At 36.7% G+C, this 20,571-nt stretch overlaps 1 protein-coding gene across 2 annotated transcripts in view; it reads left to right on the top strand.

The window, feature by feature from the left end:
• The window catches only part of STAG1 (STAG1 cohesin complex component), a 475,156-nt gene that overhangs the window by 431,480 nt on the left and 23,105 nt on the right, over positions 1-20,571 (top strand). For both annotated transcript variants that reach the window (XM_066352127.1, XM_066352126.1), the window contains 6 exons: positions 4,813-4,905; positions 6,801-6,975; positions 9,641-9,780; positions 13,247-13,348; positions 17,677-17,825; positions 18,981-19,109. In XM_066352127.1, coding sequence (XP_066208224.1) covers positions 4,813-4,905; positions 6,801-6,975; positions 9,641-9,780; positions 13,247-13,348; positions 17,677-17,825; positions 18,981-19,109 — 788 coding nt within the window. The remainder of the gene's footprint in view (positions 1-4,812; positions 4,906-6,800; positions 6,976-9,640; positions 9,781-13,246; positions 13,349-17,676; positions 17,826-18,980; positions 19,110-20,571) is intronic.

Raw genomic sequence — 20,571 nt, 5'->3', positions numbered from 1 at the left:
CATCGCCCCCTGGTGGGCATGCTGGGTGGATCAGGCACATGCAGGAGTCTGTCTGTCTCCCCACTACTCACTTCAGAAAAAATACCAAAAAAAAAAGTTATATGCTAAGGGCATGACTGCTCACCATGACCTGCCCTGTTAGGAATTTAAGGTCAGTTCACCGTGTGAGGTTACTTTCCATAGAACCTCTTTTTCATCTATACTATTCACATCTTTACTGCTAACATTTTATTTCCAGTCCCTCATTCTAGTTTATTCATATGGTCTTTGTTAATATGTAAGGAAATACAGGATAATGATTAAGAATATGGATTTTAGGCCTGACCAGGTGGTTGCACAGTGGATAGAGTGTCGACCTGGGTCTCTTGAGGACCCAGGTTCAAAACCCTGAGGTCACCGGCTTGAGCACAAGCTCATCCAGCCTGACCTTGGCTCTGGCCATTTGGTTCAGTGGTAGTGTGTTGGCCTGGTGTGTGGATGTCCCAGGTTTGATTCCTGGTCAGGGCACACAGGAGAAGCAGCCATCTGCTGCTCCCCTCCCCACCCCCTCACCCCCGCTCTCTCTCTTCTTCTCTCACAGCCATGGCTTGATTGGTTTTAGCCCACTGGCACCATTGGTGCTGAGGGTGGCTTTTAGCACTACATCAGGTGCTAAAAATAGCTCAGTTACGATCATGGCCCCAGATGGGCAGAGCATCAGTCTTAGACTGGGGTTGGTGGGTCGTCCCAGTCAGGGCACATGTGGGAGTCTATTTCTCCTCCTTTCACTTAGAAAAAGGAGGGGGGAAATGAAAAATTAAGAAAAAAAAAAAACACATGAGCAAAGGGCCACTGGCTTGGCTTGAGCCACCAGGTCAAAGCACTTACGAGAAAGCAATCAATGAACAACTAAAGTGGTTCAAGTATAAATCAATGCTTATTTCTCCCACTTCTATCTGTCTCTGTCTTTCTTTCACTTACTCTTTCCCCAAACAATCTTGAATTTGGTATTAATCATTTCCACCATGTTTTTATTAATCTTTTCTTTTATAGCTTGTTTTTTATCTTGAGGAAATCCTACTCACATGTATTTTCTTATAAAAGTTTTAAACATTTTCTTTTCTCTATTAGGTTTTAATTCAGCTGAAATTTATGCTGCAAGTTAAGGATTCAATTTTTTTCTTTTCTGTATGAATCCCAACTGTCCCAGTAATATTTGCTGAATCCTTTCCCATTGGTTTGCAGCTCCACCCATCGCATGCAAAGTTTTCCAGTGTGTGTAGGTATTATTTCAGCTGTCCATTTTGTTCCACTGGTCCACTGTCTAGCCATGCCCCTTCATTTCTATAGCTTTATAATAAATTCTGATATTCTTAAAATTTTTAAAAAAAGGAAGAATATGGACTTTAGAGTCAGAGTAATCCTAGGTTTCAATTCTTACTCTGTCACTTAAAATCTTTGGGTGCTCCTAACTTTAGTTTCCCATTTATAAAATAGGAGTATTACCACCTAATTCATAGAGTGATTGTGAGGTTTAAATTTATCCCTTGGCCCTGGCCGGTTTGCTCAGTGGTAGAGTGTTGGCCCAGCATGTGGAAGTCCTAGGTTCGATTCCCAGTCAGGGCAGACAGGAGAAGCAACCATCTGCTTCTCCACCCCTCCCCCTACTCTCTTTCTCTCCCCCCCCCCCCAGCCCCACAGCCATGGCTTGATTGGTTTGAGCAAGTTGGCCTCGGGTGCTGAGGATAGCTTCGTGGTCTCCACCTCAGGTGCTAAAAAAATGGCTCAGCTGCCGAGCAGCAGAGCAATGGCTCCAGATGGGCAGAGCAGCACTTCCTAGTGGGCTTGCTGGGTGGATCCAGGTCAGGGTGCATGCAGGAGTCTGTCTCTTTGCCTCCCCTCCTCTCACTAAAAGAAAAAAATAAGATAAATAAAGAGCCTGACCAGGTGGTGGCACAATGGATAGAGCATCAGACTGGGATGCAGAGGACCCAGGTTTGAAACCTCAAGGTGGCTGGCTTGAGCAAGGGGTCACTTGCCCGGTCAAGGCACATATGAAAAAGCAGTGAACAACTAAGGTGCTGCAACAAAGAATTGATGGATGCTTCTCATCTCTCTACCTTCCTTTCTGTCTGTTCCTATTTATCCCTCTCTCTGTCTCTAGCTGTCATGAATGAATGAATGAATGAATGAATGAATGATTGATTTATGGCCCTTTAAACACAGTATTTGGTTCATAATAAGCCCTCAAGAGAAGGTTGTATTTACTATTAACTAGCTTATTGTTCTACTTAATTTTTTAAATTTATGTATGTTTTAGAGACATCGATTTATTGTTCCATTTATTTACACATCCATTGGTTGATTCTTGTATGTGCGCTGACCTGGGATCGTACCCACAACCTTGGCATATAGGGACAATACTAACCAACTAAGCTACCTGTCTAGAGCCTCCCCTGTTCTGCTTGGAATATGATATTTTAGCGCTTTCATGATAAAAATTCTTCTTCAGTAGTTCTTTGTTGCCATCAGACTAATATCCAAATGATTCAACATAGCATTTTTTTTTTAATTTTTTTTTAATTTATTCATTTTTAGAGAGAGGAGAGAAAGGGGGCAGGAGCAGGAAGCATCAACTCCCACACATGCCTTGACCAGGCAAGCCCGGGGTTTTGAACCAGCGACCTCAGCATTTCAGGCTGACACTTAACCCACTGTGCCACCACAGGCCAGGCTTAACATAGCATTTTTTTTTTATATATATAATTTTATTTTTTTAATGGGGTGACATCAATAAATCAGGATACATATATTCAAAGATAACAAGTCCAGGTTATCTTGTCGTTCAATTATGTTGCATACCCACCACCCAAAGTCAGATTGTCCTCTGTCACCTTCTATCTTGTTTTCTTTGTGCCCCTCCCCACCCCCTATCCCTCTCCCATTCCCCCCTCCCCCCCGTAACCACCACACTCTTATAAATGTCTCTTAGTTTCACTATTATTAACATAGCATTTTTAATGGTCTTGCAGTTCAGTGAAAATGGATCCTGTTTTTTCCCTCAGCTTCCCCTCTTGCCACTCAACTCCCTATTTATGTCCCAGCTACAATAAATTAACAGACTCTCAAAAGCATCTCTAGGTTTTTGAACATCTGGTCTCCCTTGAACACCTTTTTCTATAACTAGATAATTTTTTGTAGTTATTCATAACTCAGCTTCCATGTTAACTTTTTTTTATGTTAACTTTTTTGAGAACTCTTCTGTGACTACTTTTGACTATGAGTTTCCAAAATAACACTTCTGATATTCTAAATCTGCCGACTGTTCCTTTGTGCATTATATAAATTTCCCTTAATACACTGTGTGTGTATTTTTTTTTCTTAGCAAGGGGGCAGTGAGGGAGAGAGAGATATAAAGGTCCAAGAAAGGATTGAGTATTGTCAGCTGTACAAAGACTATCTTAAAGAAGTTTAGTTTAATAGAGTACTTTTTAAAAGTGATTTCTATGTCTTTGCTCATTTAATTAGTCTTCAATACTATTTTAAATATCAATACAATACTGATTTATCTGTATGCATCTTGCTCATTAGTGAGAGGAATATAAGCTCTAATATGAGACAGTCCTGTTTTCAAAACCTTGCTAATAATGACTACCACTTCCAATCTATATAAATATTAAATTATGTAGCAGTAAGCTCTTAACCAGTGTCTGACACATTGTAGGTACTTGATAAATTCAAATTTCCTCCTATACTTTTCAAATGTTTTCTTTTTGTGTGTGTGACAGAGACAGAGAGAGACAGAGAGAGGGACAGACAGACAGGAACGGAGAGAGATGAAAAGCATCAGTTCTTTATTGCGGCACTTCAGTTGTTCATTGATTGCTTTCTCATATGTGCCTTGGAGGGGGGGGCTACAACACACTGAGTGACTCCTTGCTCAAGCCAGCGACCTTGGGCTCAAGCTGGTGAACCTTGTTCACACCAGATGAGCCCCACACTCTAGCTGGTGACCTCAGGGTTTCAAACCTGGGTCCTTCACGTCCCAGTTCGACACTCTATCCACTGCGCCACCACCTGGTCAGGCTCAGATGTTTTCTATTGAATATTATATAGCCATCTTATTAAATCCCAGCTAACCTTAGATTAAAGCCCATCCTCCTATGAAGGTCCCTCCAGCTCATTTCTGACTTCCTACTGTCTTTTTTTATTATTATTATTGATTTGAGGCAGAAGGAAGAAGGAGAGAAAGGGAGAAGTATTGATTTGTTGTTCCACTTATTTATGCTTTTGTTGTTTGATTCTTGTATGTGCCCTGACAGGGTATCAAACCCACACCTCGCATATTAGGACAATACTCTAAACAACTGAGCTACCAGCCATGGTCATGGACACTGTCTTCAAGTTATCTGTCTTCCCTTGACATTTTACAGAATGCCAAGAATATAGGAAAACCTCAGTACACATTTGTTGCTTAATTGGTTTTTCCAGTATGCTGCTGTGCTCCCTCACCTTACAACCTTCCAGCTAATAATGTGTTATTGCAATGACTAACAATTTTAATATCAGCCTAAGTAAACCATATTTATAAAGGAAAATTTGTTGGAGGAATACTGATCTAGCTAAATATAACTGAATGTTTGGGGTTATCATTTTGTTGCCCTTTCCTTTAGGATAACTAAGAAATAACTATATGGTTTTTTTCTCAACAATAAATTTGGTTTTATGAATTTCCTTGACATTAAGCCAATTTGGCTCTTTTCCATTTATTATTTCTTCTAGATAAGTTTTGATACTGTAATTCATGCTTGCAAATTTGAATGTGTCTTACAGGAAGATTTATTGGTATTAAGGAAAACAGTGAAATCCTTTTTGGCTGTTTGCCAACAGTGCCTATCTAATGTTAATACTCCAGTGAAGGAACAGGTAAGAAATTAATTATTAGTAAAGAGCCTTCAAAAATAACTCAACATGTAAAAAGATATAATTTTTTAAATTGCAGATCTTAGTCTACAGGTTTTTTTCTTAACATTAATGAGACCTGGGACAAGAATGTAGATATCTGAATATATAAGTTACACACCTCTTTTCTTACCTTGACAAGTATGCTGACATAATTTGAATTATTCCAAGAATTCTCCTAACTTTCCTAAAAATTCTGTGCCTTAACTTAAAGGGCTGGCCAGTGAGCCGGCCTCTCCTCATCTCACCTTCAGCTCTTTTCCACACTAGGAAGAACTTCTCATGCATGCATGGGAAAATTTCAGCCCACATGTCCAAACTCTATCAGCATCACCCCTTTAAACAGCTAGTTGCGTCTTGACCACCCTGGGACCTAGAAGTATGCACACTGGGGATGCAGTGGGCCTACAGAAGCCTGTTCAGGCTCTGGTAGCAGAATCAGACCTGTTAAGGCAAGGAATCCCTGAGTCCTTGTACCTGGACAGTGGTATGGAAGTAAGAGTGCAGGTAGGCATATGCCACTGGTCCAATCAATGGACTCCTCACCCTTGGGAAGGGCGCAGCCCAAAGACAGTTGAAGTAGAGCCAAAGGCAATACCATTTCCATAAAGTGATTTCTGTCAGCTATTTTACTGTTTTTCTATTAGGAAGTACTTTAATATAAAACAAAATGTACATCTTCCATACTGTTTTTTATTATGATGTTGGGCTTAAAAAAGATTCGTATTAGTCTAATTAAAGTATACAGTAGTACTTATCCTTTATTGTCTCTTACAAATAGGGTATCATGGTCTCTGTTGAGTTATCAGCATATAACTTAAAATGGGAACAAAAATGATCTTCTTTAAACCTTGTTCTCTAAATCTTCTGAACACCACCAATGCTTTATAAAATTACCTAGCTCTGAACATTTTAACCAAAAATTCAGTGTTTTTGTGTCATCACTATTTTCTGACATCTGATACTATGGCCTTGGGGGAAATAAATTCCCCTGTATATTTTTTTAGTTTCCCTTTTCAGATGGCTCTTTCTAAATATCTTTATGTATTTCATGGTTGTGTAGTTAGCATGAATTGACACGATTCTTGCTGGAGGTGGATAGCAAAGTATATAATAATCTCTAAATACATGCCAAAGTTGTATTTTCCCATAGAAATAAATTTTTGGAGGGGGGGTAAGTAGATTGTTTTGAAATATCAGAGCCCTCAATTACCAACATAATTTTTGTTACAATAAACTGATGGCAGGTTTATTTCATATCATCCATTAAATAAGGCAAATATAGCAACATAACAATAATACTTTCTCTATAGAAAAGCACATTGAAATCTCCCTTAAATGATTAAATTAGTTGGGAAGCTGTTACATACTGGTTTTTATGAGAATGACCTTGAATTCAATTTTAAACCTACTGTTGAGTTTGTTTTTACATTAGATTTTTTAAATAATCCAAAATAGTAGCTTACAGGTTTATAGTACTGCATTGTAATTTATGGAATTTTGCTCATTTTTTGATTAAGCAGTATATGATTAATTTCTAGCTTCTATCATAATTTGTCATTTTCATGTTTTCAGGGTTGAGTTTAACTCATTGTATCTTAAGTTCAGGTTAAAATTTCTTAATCAGATCTTTGAGTTAATGTAGCAAAATAAGAGAAATAGATTATATTTGGGGGAGGAGGAATCTTAAATATGACTAGTGTTTAATTTGGAAATTTAAAACTAAGTAGTTGGAATTTAAATACCCAAAATTTCTATTGTGGTACTATTATTGAACTATATTTAATTTAGTATGTTTTCATTAACATTAATTTGTAGTTGTAGCAATATTTTACTGATGAATTCTCTTTGCATTTCAGGCTTTCATGTTACTCTGTGATCTTTTGATGATTTTTAGCCACCAATTAATGACAGGTGGCAGGGAGGGCCTTCAGCCTTTGGTGTTTAATCCAGATACTGGACTCCAATCTGAACTCCTCAGTTTTGTGATGGATCACGTTTTCATAGACCAAGATGAGGAGAACCAGAGCATGGGTATTTGTAGCTTTCATCTTGTCAATATTGATCTTATTTTACCAGCCTGAAAAGATGAGGAAAAAAAATTTCAAACTTAATCCTAAAAAATACTAGTTACTTTTTTTTAGAAAATATTAATACACTTGTATAATTCAAAATCCAAAAAGAATAAAAATGTACACAACGAAGTCTCCTTCCTTTGCGATAATGAATAATTATACACATTTTTCATTTCACACATGTGCAAAATGTATATGTCAGATAGAATGTTGTTTTATATTGAGCTGTATCCTGGTTCACAGTTATTTTGAAGGAAAGTATCAGAGTTCCTTTCTGTTCCTGAGTGGTCATCATATATTTTCTAAATTTATAAAATATAACGGTAGGATATTAAGTGCTGACAGACTATTAAACTTCACCAGTCAAAATTGTGATGAGCCTGCAGAACGAGAATTAGTAAAATTAGACTGACTATAAACATAAGTTATATAGGTTGTGAAGTAGATGATTTAAGTTCTCTAAAATAAGATCTGTGGCATATCTTATCCACAGATCTATTTGGTGCTTTTAGAATGTCCTTTAACAGAACATTTTAGGAAATACTAGACTGTAAAACAAAGTATATTTAGAGTCTTTATTAATCTCAGAAGATAAAATTTACCTGCTACTTGTCTTAAGCAAAAAGATTTCCAGCTTCTCAAAGCACTGCTGCTTTATAGAAAGACCAATTAGTACAATAGAAAGAAAAAGAAGTTGAGGATAAGTTTTTTTATTTCTTAAAAATCTAAAGATGGGGCCCTGGCCGGTTGGCTCAGCGGTAGAGCGTCGGCCTGGTGTGCGGGGGACCCGGGTTCGATTCCCGGCCAGGGCACATAGGAGAAGCGCCCATTTGCTTCTCCACCCCCACCCCTCCTTCCTCTCCGTCTCTCTCTTCCCCTCCCGCAGCCAAGGCTCCATTGGAGCAAAGACGCCTGGGCGCTGGGGATGGCTCCTTGGCCTCTGCCCCAGGCGCTAGAGTGGCTCTAGTTGCGGCAGAGCATCTCCCCCTGGTGGGCAGAGCGTCGCCCCTGGTGGCTTGGTGGGCGTGCCGGGTGGATCCCGGTCAGGCGCATGCAGGAGTCTGTCTGACTGTCTCTCACCATTTCCAGCTTCAGAAAAAAAAAAAAATCTAAAGATGGGAAGAAAGAACAGTCTCCAGATAAGGACAGGTCAAGACTTAAGAAGGTCAATACAGAGCCTGAAACAAATGTGGTAAATGTTATCTGAAGCCTTGTGGAGAAAATTTCCTAGGATTAGAAATAGGCCAGTAGGGCCTGAAAATTAAAAATGTAAGGAAGAAACACTTCTTGTTTTGAAAGTATTTGATAGGGTTTTGTTTTTTTGTTTTTTTTTGTTTTGTTTTGTTTTGTTTTTTGTATTTTTCTGAAGCTGGAAACGGGGAGAGACAGTCAGACAGACTCCCGCATGTGCCCGACCGGGATCCACCCAGCACGCCCACCAGGGGGCGATGCTCTGCCCCTCCGGGGCGTCGCTTTGCCTCGACCAGAGCCACTCTAGCGCCTGGGGCAGAGGCCAAGGAGCCATCCCCAGCGCCTGGGCCATCTTTGCTCCAATGGAGCCTTGGCTACGGGAGGGGAAGAGAGAGACAGAGAGGAAGGAGGGGAGGGGTGGAGAAGCAAATAGGCGCTTCTCCTGTGTGCCCTGGCCGGGAATCGAACCCGGGTCCCCCGCACACCAGGCCGACGCTCTACTGCTGAGCCAACCGGCCAGGGCAGGGTTTTGTTTTTTAATGTATATATGTATAATATGGTTTACAAAATACAGTTTATTTCTCAGCGGATATTATAACCATGTTTAGGATAAGCATTGAAAACTAACTTCCCGGTGTATTTCCATTACTTCCCATGTATTTTTCCAAAAGAAAACCTTTTCCTTGTCTTAAAATTTTTTTTCTATGTGTAAATATATCAACACATAAGGAATTTTGAAGTAAAATAGAATTTTTAAAGGTAAACAGACAGTTTTATGACAAAACAATCAGAAAAAGGAATCTTTAGATAGTGTTTGGTTATCTTATTCTTTGCTATGAAAGTGTTCTAGATCAGTGGTCCCCAACCCCCGGGCCATGGACCAGTAGCTGTCCATAGGCCATTTGTTACCGCTCCGCAGAGAAAGAATAAATAACTTACATTATTTCCGTTTTATTTATATTTAAGTCTGAATGATGTTTTATTTTTAAAAAATGACCAAATTCCCTCTCTTAAATATGTCTAAGACTCACTCTTGACACTTGTCTCATAAGTTCGACAATTATATTTTAAAATACCACAGTTTTTATGCCGGTCGCATAATTTTATTTTGTGCATTTATTTGTCCCACCCTAAAGGCCGGTCCGTGAAAATGTTTTCTGACATTAAACCGGTCTGTGGCCCAAAAAAGGTTGGGGACCACTGTTCTAGATGATAAGAACCATAGTGCCTACCAAGTATTTGATAAATGTGTAACTAAATATATCACCCTAAAATAAGCAGTATAGCCAGCATTTTTTATCATATCTAAAACTGAATTGTACCTTTTTTGTAAAGGTATAATATAAGCTAGTTTTTAATTATACAGATATTCTACATTGTTTTACCTTGGATAAAGGGCCAAAGTTCATAATCAATTTATTTTTTGTGGTTAGAGGGTGATGAAGAAGATGAAGCAAATAAAATTGAGGCCTTACATAAAAGAAGGAATCTACTTGCTGCCTTCAGCAAACTTATCATTTATGATATTGTTGACATGCATGCAGCTGCAGACATCTTTAAACACTACATGAAGGTATAGTTTTGTATTATTTTTCTATCTAATTAGCAAAGAAACTAGTAATTAAAATGAAAGGATGGTGACAGAATCTAAAGTTCACAGCTTTCATGATATAGTATTGGTGATTTTCTGATATATTTAAAGTTTCTCTCTTTCATATAACTAAGCTTTTTATCTATACCGTTATATTAATTCTGTAAAGTAGGAGTTCCTCATATTTATAGGAAGGACTGCTTTTTTATTTTCATGAGGCCGTGTATTCTCTTGATCAACCTGTCAAAAAGCTAATCTTTATGACATCTCTTCAGATATTTTTTTAAGTATGCCAACTGTGTACCATGTTGCATGCCAAAGCTAAAGTTACAAAAATTGTTTTTATTTCTGCTTTACTCCATTCTAAAGCTTGAGAGAGTCAAGTAATTAAATAATTTCATTATACAGTATAGTAGTGGTATGTATAGGGGTTCCTGGAAATATATAAGGGCTACCGGAAAGTTCTGTCCATTTTTGGAATAAAACAAAATACAAATTTTTCTTACCGTCAATAAACTTTATTAAATAATATAATTGCCATTATTATTAATGATTTCTTGCCAGCGTGAGGGCAATTTGTATATCCCATTTTTGAAAAATGTTTTATCTTTTGTTGCGAAAAATTGAACCAGTGCTTGTTTGATATCTTCTTCATTTTTGAATTTTTTGCCCTTCAAAAAATTTTGTAAGGACAAAAACAAGTGTTAGTCAGAGGGTGCTAAGTCTGGGGAATATGGTGGATGCGACAGACATGCTTCTGTAGCATTTCTTCCTTGTTGAAATTCGTAAAAATTACAGTGGCATAAATGAACTTTATCAGTAGCCATGAGTACACTATCGTTTCACACATAAGACTAACATGAATCAACTTTGTTTTAGTTAATTTGCTACATCAGTATGTATACATTAAGTGATAAAAAAAGAGGCACACATGCGCCAAATAAACGTGCTTATGTGTCAAAACTTGTGATAGAAACGGACAGAACTTTCCGGTAGACCTTATATAAAACAGGTACCCAACTCTTAAGAAATGTGAGGGTTAATGAAAACTGCTTATGAACTAAGTCTGAGACACTAAATATAAATTAGTCAAGCAAAGAAATAGAGGGAGGACTGGTAAGCTGATTGAACTTCATAGCATCACAAAGGAATATGAATTGTGTGGGGGAAGTGCAAGTAATTTGATATAGCAACATAGATTGCTTATAAAAACAGCCCTGGATAAGATTTATAGATAGTGACAGATTAGACCTGATTTGCTGTATGAGAATTTTGGATTTTTTTCTCTAAGGGAGATAAAGAGATATGGAAGTATTTTCATCCATTCTTCATATGACAGGATTTTGGTAGGCACTTTCCTTCCTGGCTGCTCTTTCCACAGCCTCCATTTTACTCCTGACCCTCTAAAAAACAAAAACAAACAAACAAAAAAAAAACAGTGCTTTGAAATCTTTGTAATAATACCTGACAGGCACAAATGAGAGAACCCTTTTTTCTTTTTCTTTTCTTTTTTTTTTTTTTTTTGGCTTGTTCTCATGTTGGACACTTACTTTTCCCATGTTCAGAATATTATGTGCCATTGATCCACTTGTCTTTATCCATGTTTAGATATAGTCCAATTCTAATTATGACATAGTAACTAATTCATCATGTTTTGCTGATTAATATGATGAGTACTGTGCTGGTAGACCGAGGTTTTGTTGTTGTTGGGGTTTTTTTTATTGTTGATTTTTTGGTTTTGGAGGGGTTCATGGTGCCAAAACCCAAGACCAAACCAAGTATCCAGAGATTGAAATAAAACAAGTACTAAGGACCTTATAGATTAATAGAAACTAAAATGTAAATATAATACAATAATGAATGACTGCCTATGTTTTTTGTGCCATTTATATTTGAGACACTGTCTTAAGGCTTTTACATAATTTTTGTTGATTACTCACAGTAAACCTGTGAGATAGAAGATCATATCATTTACAAATAAGGAAATTAAGGCTCAGGTAGGTTGAGTAACTTTCCACAACTATTATAGTAGGAAAAATTGGAATTTCAGTTTAGGTTTGTCTAGCTTCAAGGCTTAGCTCTTTCCACAAAGCATGATTATGGTTGTGACAGATATTCAAATTATAAAGCAAGCACAGAATATAGAGAAAGACTTAAGGGAGAGGAACCTAAACTAGTCTAAGCAGGGTTAGGATCGATGAATATGAGTTTACCATGGTTTTTTCTTGTCTACCCTAAACAAGACTGCAGTGGTGTCAGACGTGAGTCTTCTCAAAACCTTTCATCATTTTACAAATTTTGCACACATCTCATTATTATAGGCTTTAATCTTTTTATGAATATTTTAATAGCCATATGCTACCCTTTGTTTTATATCATTGGTTATGTAGCTTTTTGCCCTACTTCTCTATGTGATCATTACAAAACTGAATTTATTAGAGATCTGCTTTTTGAACCACTTTAGACTCTTAATATAGCTTTCTTTTTTTCTATTTTCTTTTTTTCTACATTGAGATCATTTTTAATTGAACTTAAAGTATGATTCTTTTGGTGGGGGTGAATACACAATACGGTGTACAGAGATGTATTATAGAATTGGGCACCTGAAACCTGTATAATTATGTTAACCAGGGTCACCCCAATAAAATTCAATTTTAAAAATGTTTGGGAGCAAGAGACATACAAAAAAAATGATTCTTTTGAATTATTTTCCCTTTTTAGCACCTCATATCATGAAAGCATACCCTCCTTTTAAATGTTATAAAAATCCAGTTGGCAGGCTAATTATACTCACTTCTTCGCATGGGTTTACAAGTTTAATTTTTAGCTTGGAAATAACATTGAGATTTAATGGTTTATAATAAAGTTTTTTCTATATTTACTCAAAAGGATAAGTTTTTTAATTCTGTGTAAGAATTGTAAAGAAATTTAATTTTTCTCAGTCCCTATGAATTCAGTGATTTTATTGTTTATATTATAATAGTAAAATATAGGCATGTTAGAGGGTAAATGAGATAGTACACAAAGTAGTAAATGAAAAATTAAGTTTGTTATCCTAATCTGCCCTTATATAGCCTCACTTACCAGAGGTGAACTATTTTAACCATCTTGGTTCTAATTCTTCAGGAAGTTTCTACCACAGTCTGTTTCTTGATGTCACCTTTTAAGTAGTGTCTATTGAGTCCTTGTCATGAAGAATGAAGAATTCTTTTTATCCTGTATTATTACTTCTTCTCTTGCAATTATCAATTTTTAGTTTTACTATTATTTTATAATATTAAATATAAATTATGTATTCTCTTAACTTTAGACAAAATCTTTAAATTCTCATTATGTTTAAGATGAAGAAATTAAATGCCTCTGTACTTACCTGTTTTTTCACCAACCCGTTCTTTATCTTAGAAATTTTAATAATTTTGAAGCTATGATTTCTTTCTTTTCTTCACAGTATTACAATGACTATGGTGATATTATTAAGGAAACACTGAGTAAAACCAGGCAGATTGATAAAATTCAGTGTGCTAAGACCCTCATTCTCAGTTTACAGCAGGTAAGAAATTTGTAAAGATAGAAATAAGAAGTAGAAGTTATATATCGAGTACTTCCTTGTATTTAGTATGTGCTACTTATTAAATTAAGTCATATATCAGTATATTACTATGGGTGCTTTCTGGTACAAAGATACATGTTAAATATCTTTTCTTTTGGCAGAAAATCCAATAGTTTTGTTTTAAATTTATTGAATTGTGGAGAGAGAGAAATGTAAAATTGTTGTTCCGCTTATTCATTTATTAGTTGATTCTTGTATGTGCTCTGACGTGGGATCAAACTCGCAACCTTGGTATATCAGGGATGGTGCTGTAATTAACTGAGCTACCCAGCCAGGCTCCAATAGTTTATATTTCACAATGATGAAATTCTAAGGTGATGTACTCTTGGACCAGATGAAATGCCAAATTGTGCATTTAAAAAGTAATCATTAAAAAAGAGAAATACAGGCCCTGGCCAGTTGGCTCAACAGTAGAGCATCAACCCAGCGTCTGGAAGTCCCAGTCAGGGCACGCAGGAGAAGCAACTGTTTCCCCACCCCTCCCCCTTCTCCCTCTCCCTCTCCCCCCCCCCTTCCCCTTCTCCAGCCATGGCTTGATTAATTTGAAGGAGTTGGCCTCAAGTGCTGAGGATGGCTCCATGGCCTCTGCCTCAGGCGCTAAAAAAAAAATGATTCCATTTGCAGAGCAATGGAGCAATGGCCAGAGATGGGCAGAGAATTGCCCGCTTGAGGGCTTGCCTGGTGGATTCAGGTCAGGGCACATGCTTTCTGCCTCTCCTCCTCTCACTAAAAAATTTCTTTTTAAAAAACTAAACGTTTATAAGAGAAAAGGATATATTTATATCCTTCAGTGGAGAAGTCCTTACTGAGGAAAGAAACTACAAAGTAAAAAATTGACTTTATGGACCTTGGCTGATTGGCTCAGTAGAAGAGCATAGGCCCAGCGTGTTGAAGTCCTGAGTTCGATTCCCGGCCAGGGCACACAGGAAAAGCGCCCATCTGCTTCTCCACCCTTCCCCCCCCTTCCTCTCTATCTCTCTCTTCCCCTCCCGCAGCCAAGGTTCCATTGCAGCAAAATTGGCCCAGGCACTGAGGATGGCTCCATGGCTTCCACCTCAGGCACTAGAATGGCTCTGACTACAATGGAGCAAGGCCCCAGATGGGCAGAGCATCGTCCCGTGGTGGGCATGCCGGGTGGATCTGATCAGGCGCATGTGGGACTCTTATCTGTCTGCCTTCCCCCATACGTCTCACTACGGAAAAATACAAAAAAAAAATTTTTGATTTTATTTATATATATATAAATACACATAGATTAAGCACTAACTGCATTGGGAACAAAGTTAACAAACAAATGAGACTGGGGGAAAGTTTTTTGTTTTTTGGGGTTTTTTTTTGTTTTTTTTAATTGATCTTTACAGAGAAAAGGAGAAAGAAACATCAATTTGTTGTTCTACCTATTTATTGTTTATATATTTATTGGTTGATTCTTGTATGTGCCCTGACCAGGGATTGAACCTACAACCTTGAATATAAGGATGACACTTGAACAAACCTTGCTACCCAGCCAGCCAGGATATTTTTAATCATACGTTACAAATCAGTAAGAAAACTAAATAAATCCCATATGAAAGTGAACAGGAAATATGAAAAGCCACATTTCAGAAGAGGAAATCATAACCAATAAACATGAAAAGTGATAACTTCATTAATAATTAATGAAATACAAATTAAAACAAGTACATATTTATCAGAGCTGAACATCTTGGCATGAATTAAAATTATTGATACCTATGGCTGAAAAAGATGAGGAAGAAAAGGTCCCTTATAAAAGAAATTACCATATTTCCTCATGTATGCTTCTTCATAAGATGCTCGCATGGATAAAGACGCACCTTAATTTTGGGGCCCGAAATTTGGGGGGGAAATTATTACATAAAGTTATTGAACTCAGATTTTATTCATCATAAAATTCATACAACTCCTCATCACTGTCAAAACTCACATCGATTAGCTTATCCTCATCTGTGTCTGATGACAAATCACTGTCATCAGCAATGAGCACAAAAAAGCAGGAAATGCAAGTAAAAATTCTACAACTACTGTATAAGATGCACCCCATTTTTAGATCCAAAATTTGGGGGGGTGGGAGAAGTGTGTCTTATACATGGGGAGATATGGTACTTTTATCTTCTTGCAATATAATTTTGCAGTATATTTCAAAATTTAAGATATATATATTTTTTAAACCAATATTTTGCTATTAGGTATCTACATAGATACATGCAGGTGTGCACAAGTTATATATGTAAAAGATATTGCATTGCATCAGTTTCTATAATACTGAAAAATTGGAGTGGGTAAAGCGTCACACTAGAATGCTGAGGTCGCCAGTTCAAAACCCTGGGCTTGCCTGGTAAAGGCACATATGGGAGTTGATGCATTCTGCTTCCCACTTCCCACCCATCTCTCTCCCCGCTCCCCGTCTCTCTCCTTTCTAAAAAATGAATAAAGTCTTAAAAAATAAATAAATAAAAATCAATCGAGCCTGACCAGGAGGTGGCGCAGTGGATAGAGCATCGGACTGGGATGCAGAGGACCCAGGTTCAAGACCCCGAGGTTGCCAGCTTGAGTGTGGGCTCATCTGGTTTGAGCAAAGCTCACCAACTTGGACCCAAGGTTGCTGGTACGAGCAAGGGGTTACTCAGTCTGCTGAATGCCCACGGTCAAGGCACATATGAGAAAGCAATCAATGAACAACTAAGGTGTTGCAAGGAAAAACTGATGATTGATGCTTCTCATCTCTCTCTGTTTCTGTCTGTCTGTCCCTGTCTATCCCTCTCTCTGTAAAAAAAAAAAATCGATAAAAAATCTTAAAAGAGAATTGAAAATAGTCTCAGTATTCATCAACAGAGGAATAACTGGTTAAAGTGATTCTCTGAAGTAGCTAAAAGATTTTTAAGATGAAACATTAAATGAAAAATAGCATGTATTAGGACAAAATATGTAATAGGGTGCTATTTATAGAAACTTTGTATATAAAATATGTCAATGTTTTTAAACTGGTCTAGAAAACTTGTGAACTTTTAACAGTGATAACCTTTGGAGAGAAGAATGGCATTCAGTGGGGATAAAGGAGGATAACTTTTACTTTGGTGTTCCTTGAATTTTGTACAGTGAAAGACATTTTTGTATTCATTTTAAATGTAAACTTTAAAGGTAAAGGCTATCTATCTAAGAAAACATTTTAAACATTAAGGATTGATAAATTAAGTGTTAATGAATTAGAAAATCTCTGGAAAAACTGCTGTTTTTACTCATGGCATAGTATGTAGTTCAGGCCAGGCCAGTCTGTTGCTGAAGAAAACTTTAAAAGGTATACAACAAAATTAATGGAAGACAAGCTATTTCAATGGAAGGGTTTTGACTACAGTGAACTGGGAGATTGTGAGGTAAAGAAAAATGTCAACAAGACTTCTTAGGATCTTTGCCATGAAGAAAGTCAGAAAAATGGGTTGGAGGCTGGCAGAGAAGGTAGAGTTTAGACATTAGGCATATCTGTAGAGGGAATACATAATTATATGTAGGGGGGAGAAGTAAGCACAGGAGTAAAACTGCTGAATAGGTTAAAGGGGGTTGGATCCAGTACATAAAGAGGGAGTGACTTTAAATGAAAGCCTAGACTGACTCTTCAGATGTGTTCAGATAAAGTTAAATTTCTAACTTTGGTGGTAACTTTTATATTATTTAGTACTCCAAGGTTTTGTTTTTGTTGTTTTTTTGACACACATATATAATGTATATGTAATTTATGAAAGCCCTCCATCCAGCTTAAGAACTGTTTTATATATTTTTTTTGGGGGGGGGGAATCAGCCCTTTATATGCAAATGGTCTTTTACCCAGTGTTCTTGTCTAAGATATAATAAGTGAAAAAACAAACTTCCCAATCGTGTATTTTATATTTTGCCATCCCTTGAAAATGACAACAAAAGGAATATATAGATGTTTAGGAATATATAGTATATATCTGTAAACATATTTCATTTTCCCAAGCCAAAATTCATTCTTTTATTAAAAAGAAATTACCGTTTGCATTTAATCACATAGCTAACATGAAAATAATCTCAAAAACCTATGTAGTAATAGTAGATGACTTAATAGTAATAGATGACTTGGAGAAAGGGAACAGTATAGCTACAGTTAAATGTAAGGAGGAATATACATATGTTACCATATGCCCATTAAACATTTAAAAATTATATTACCTATTCTAACAATAAATAAATGTTTCTTAGCTGTAGGTTTTTTCTTTCTTTATTTCTACCAGTTGTTTAATGAACTTGTTCAAGAGCAAGGTCCCAACCTAGATAGGACGTCTGCCCACGTCAGTGGCATTAAAGAATTGGCACGCCGCTTTGCCCTTACGTTTGGACTGGACCAAATCAAGACACGAGAAGCAGTTGCTACACTTCACAAGTGAGTGAACCTTCTATTATACAGAATCTGATTAACTGGAATTTAACTAAAGTAACTGTTATTTGACCATTTTTACTTTGTCTTATTTTTTTCCTAAATGTTTTTATTCGTTGACTTAGAGAGGAAGGCGGAGAGAGTTTGTTGTTCCAGTTATTCATGCATTCATTGGTTGACTCCTGTGCCCTGCCAGAGGATCGTACCTGCAGTTGTGGTGTGTGTGTGGGGACAATGATCTAGCCAACTGAGCTACCCAGCCAAGGCTAGGACATCTTTTTCACCTATTCTTTTATTTAGAAGTCCGTTTTTGTTTTGAAAAAACTTAAATGCCCATTTTTCATCTATAAAAAGGCAGAGTTTAGCAAAATATTCTTACCTGATCTGTCAGTGAGAATATGTTGGAACATGGATTTAAAAACACTGCACAGTACTGATTTGGTCAGCCTCAATTCTTATCTGAAAACTGAGTGATAGACAACTTTTCCTTTTAAAAACTCACAAAAACAGCTGCTTGGTACCATGGCCAACTCTAATAACCAAATTTTTTGACAATCTAATTATCTTTCTAGTGTATTTTGTTACTCCTAAAAGATACACATGGAAATTTAGCTTTGTGACCATTTAATTTTTTACTTTTCCTTTTTTTTTTTCAAGTGAGGGGAGAGGAGATATAGAGACAGACTCCTGCATGTACCCTAACTGAGATCCACCAGTAATCTCCATTTGGGCTGATGCTCAGATCAACTGAGCTCTTTTTTAGCACCGGAGGCTGGCACACTTGGACCAGCTGAGCTGTCCTCAGCCCTCAGGGCCATCCTTGAACTAATCGAGCCTCTGTCTGCAGGAGGGAAAGAGGAGGAATTGGGGGAGAGGGAGAGAAGTACATGGTCACTTTTGTGTGCCCTGACCGGGAATCAAACCTGGGATTTCATATGCTGGGCCAATGCTCTATCCACTGAGCCAACTGGCTAGGTTAATTACTTTTCTACTGTAAAAAATATTATTGTTATACAAATATGTCATACAGTTAACATTATTGTACCATTTGAATTAATTTTACTACTGATTTTGCTGCCTTCCCATCTTTGAAATTCTAGCTTATTGAGAGAACTATACTAACTATCAGGAAAAATAAGAAGATATTTTCTTTTACTTCAGGGATGGCATAGAATTTGCCTTTAAATATCAAAATCAGAAAGGACAAGAATATCCACCTCCTAATCTGGCTTTCCTGGAAGTACTAAGTGAATTTTCTTCTAAACTTCTTCGACAGGACAAAAAGACAGTGTAAGTTGCATTTGTAGAAGTGGCTTTTATCATGATACCACTGTAATTTTAAATGTTTACTTTGTAAAAAAAATTTAATTATCTACAGTAATTACTATTGTATAGCTTTTTTTTCACTACTCTTCTTTCAGTACATAGAATTTGCAAGATTAAATTAAACAAGTGGGAATGATTTCTTACTCTGCAATTCAAAGATGTATGAACATTAGCTTAGCCATTGAATAACCCTACTTCCTTTTTAAATTAATCATATTTTAGTTTATTTCATATGACTTGTTTCAAGAAGATTGATTTTTTTAATATTTTCTATTTATATAATAATTTGAAGAAATTATATGCTATTTTTTTAAAGTGTAAATAGGAAAAGTTTTACTTAAAACTAGAAAACCTAAGAGTGATTCTGAAATGGATCCCAAATTTTATAAATTGATAGGAAGATGAGTCAATTATAACAATATGCTTAATGAACAGAAATTTGGATTAACAGTTAAAGCTTATATAAATATAAGTGATAGTTCTAAGAAAAGATATTTGTCAGAAAATATTTACTAAGCGCTTGTTGTGCTCTCTCTCTCTCTTCCCCTCACCCCTGCCTCTCTCCTTCTTTTTCCCTCTCTCTCTCCTCCTCACCCCCCCATCTCTAGAGCAATACCCATTCCTTTCCTCCACCTTTCTTCCCTCAAGACTCATATCTTTGGTTTCTCGCCTAAGCTCCAGGGGCCTTTGTTTTGACTCTGTAACGCGTCTCCTGAATCACTTTTTCTACTCCTATGACTTTCTAAATAAACTTTTGCTTTTAGCCTGTATTCGAATTAAAATATTTATATATATATTTATTAATCCTCTAATATAGTCAGGTACTTTCTATAGCTTTTATAATATGACCAGGCAGTGAATAATATAAAGTTTCTGCCCTCAGAAAACTTATGTTGTTTGTAATACAGGGAGACATGACATAAACATACAAACAAGAGTTCCAGGCACTGAAACAGAATGATATGATAGAGAATGAGTGGTGTGGGGTATTGGTGGGGATGGAGTGGTTTGAAAACATTTTTTATATAGGCATTTACAGGGAGACATTTCCTCTCAGCATTACGTTAGCTGCATCTTTAAGTTTTGATATCTTGCATTTTGTTTTCATTTATCTAAAAGTACTTTCTCATTTCTTTTGTGATTTCTTCTTTAATCTCTTGGTTATTCAGGAGTATTTTATTCAATTTTCAAAATTTGTGAATTTCCAAATTTTCTTGCCATTATTGATTTCTAAGTTCTTTACATTGTGGTTAGAGAACATGCTTTATATGATTTTAATCTTTTAAATTTATTTAGGAATGTTTATGGACCAACATATAGTCTGTTCTGGAGGATGTCCCATGTGTGCTTTGAAGAGATATATATTCTGCCTGACCAGGCAGTGGAGCAATGGATAGAGCGTTGGATTGGGAAGCAGAGGACCCAG

The sequence above is a fragment of the Saccopteryx leptura genome, chromosome 10 (genome assembly GCF_036850995.1).
Source record: "Saccopteryx leptura isolate mSacLep1 chromosome 10, mSacLep1_pri_phased_curated, whole genome shotgun sequence".
Lineage (NCBI taxonomy): Eukaryota > Metazoa > Chordata > Mammalia > Chiroptera > Emballonuridae > Saccopteryx > Saccopteryx leptura.
Note: the sequence above shows the minus strand (reverse complement) of the source record. Positions and strands in the feature narration are given on the sequence as shown.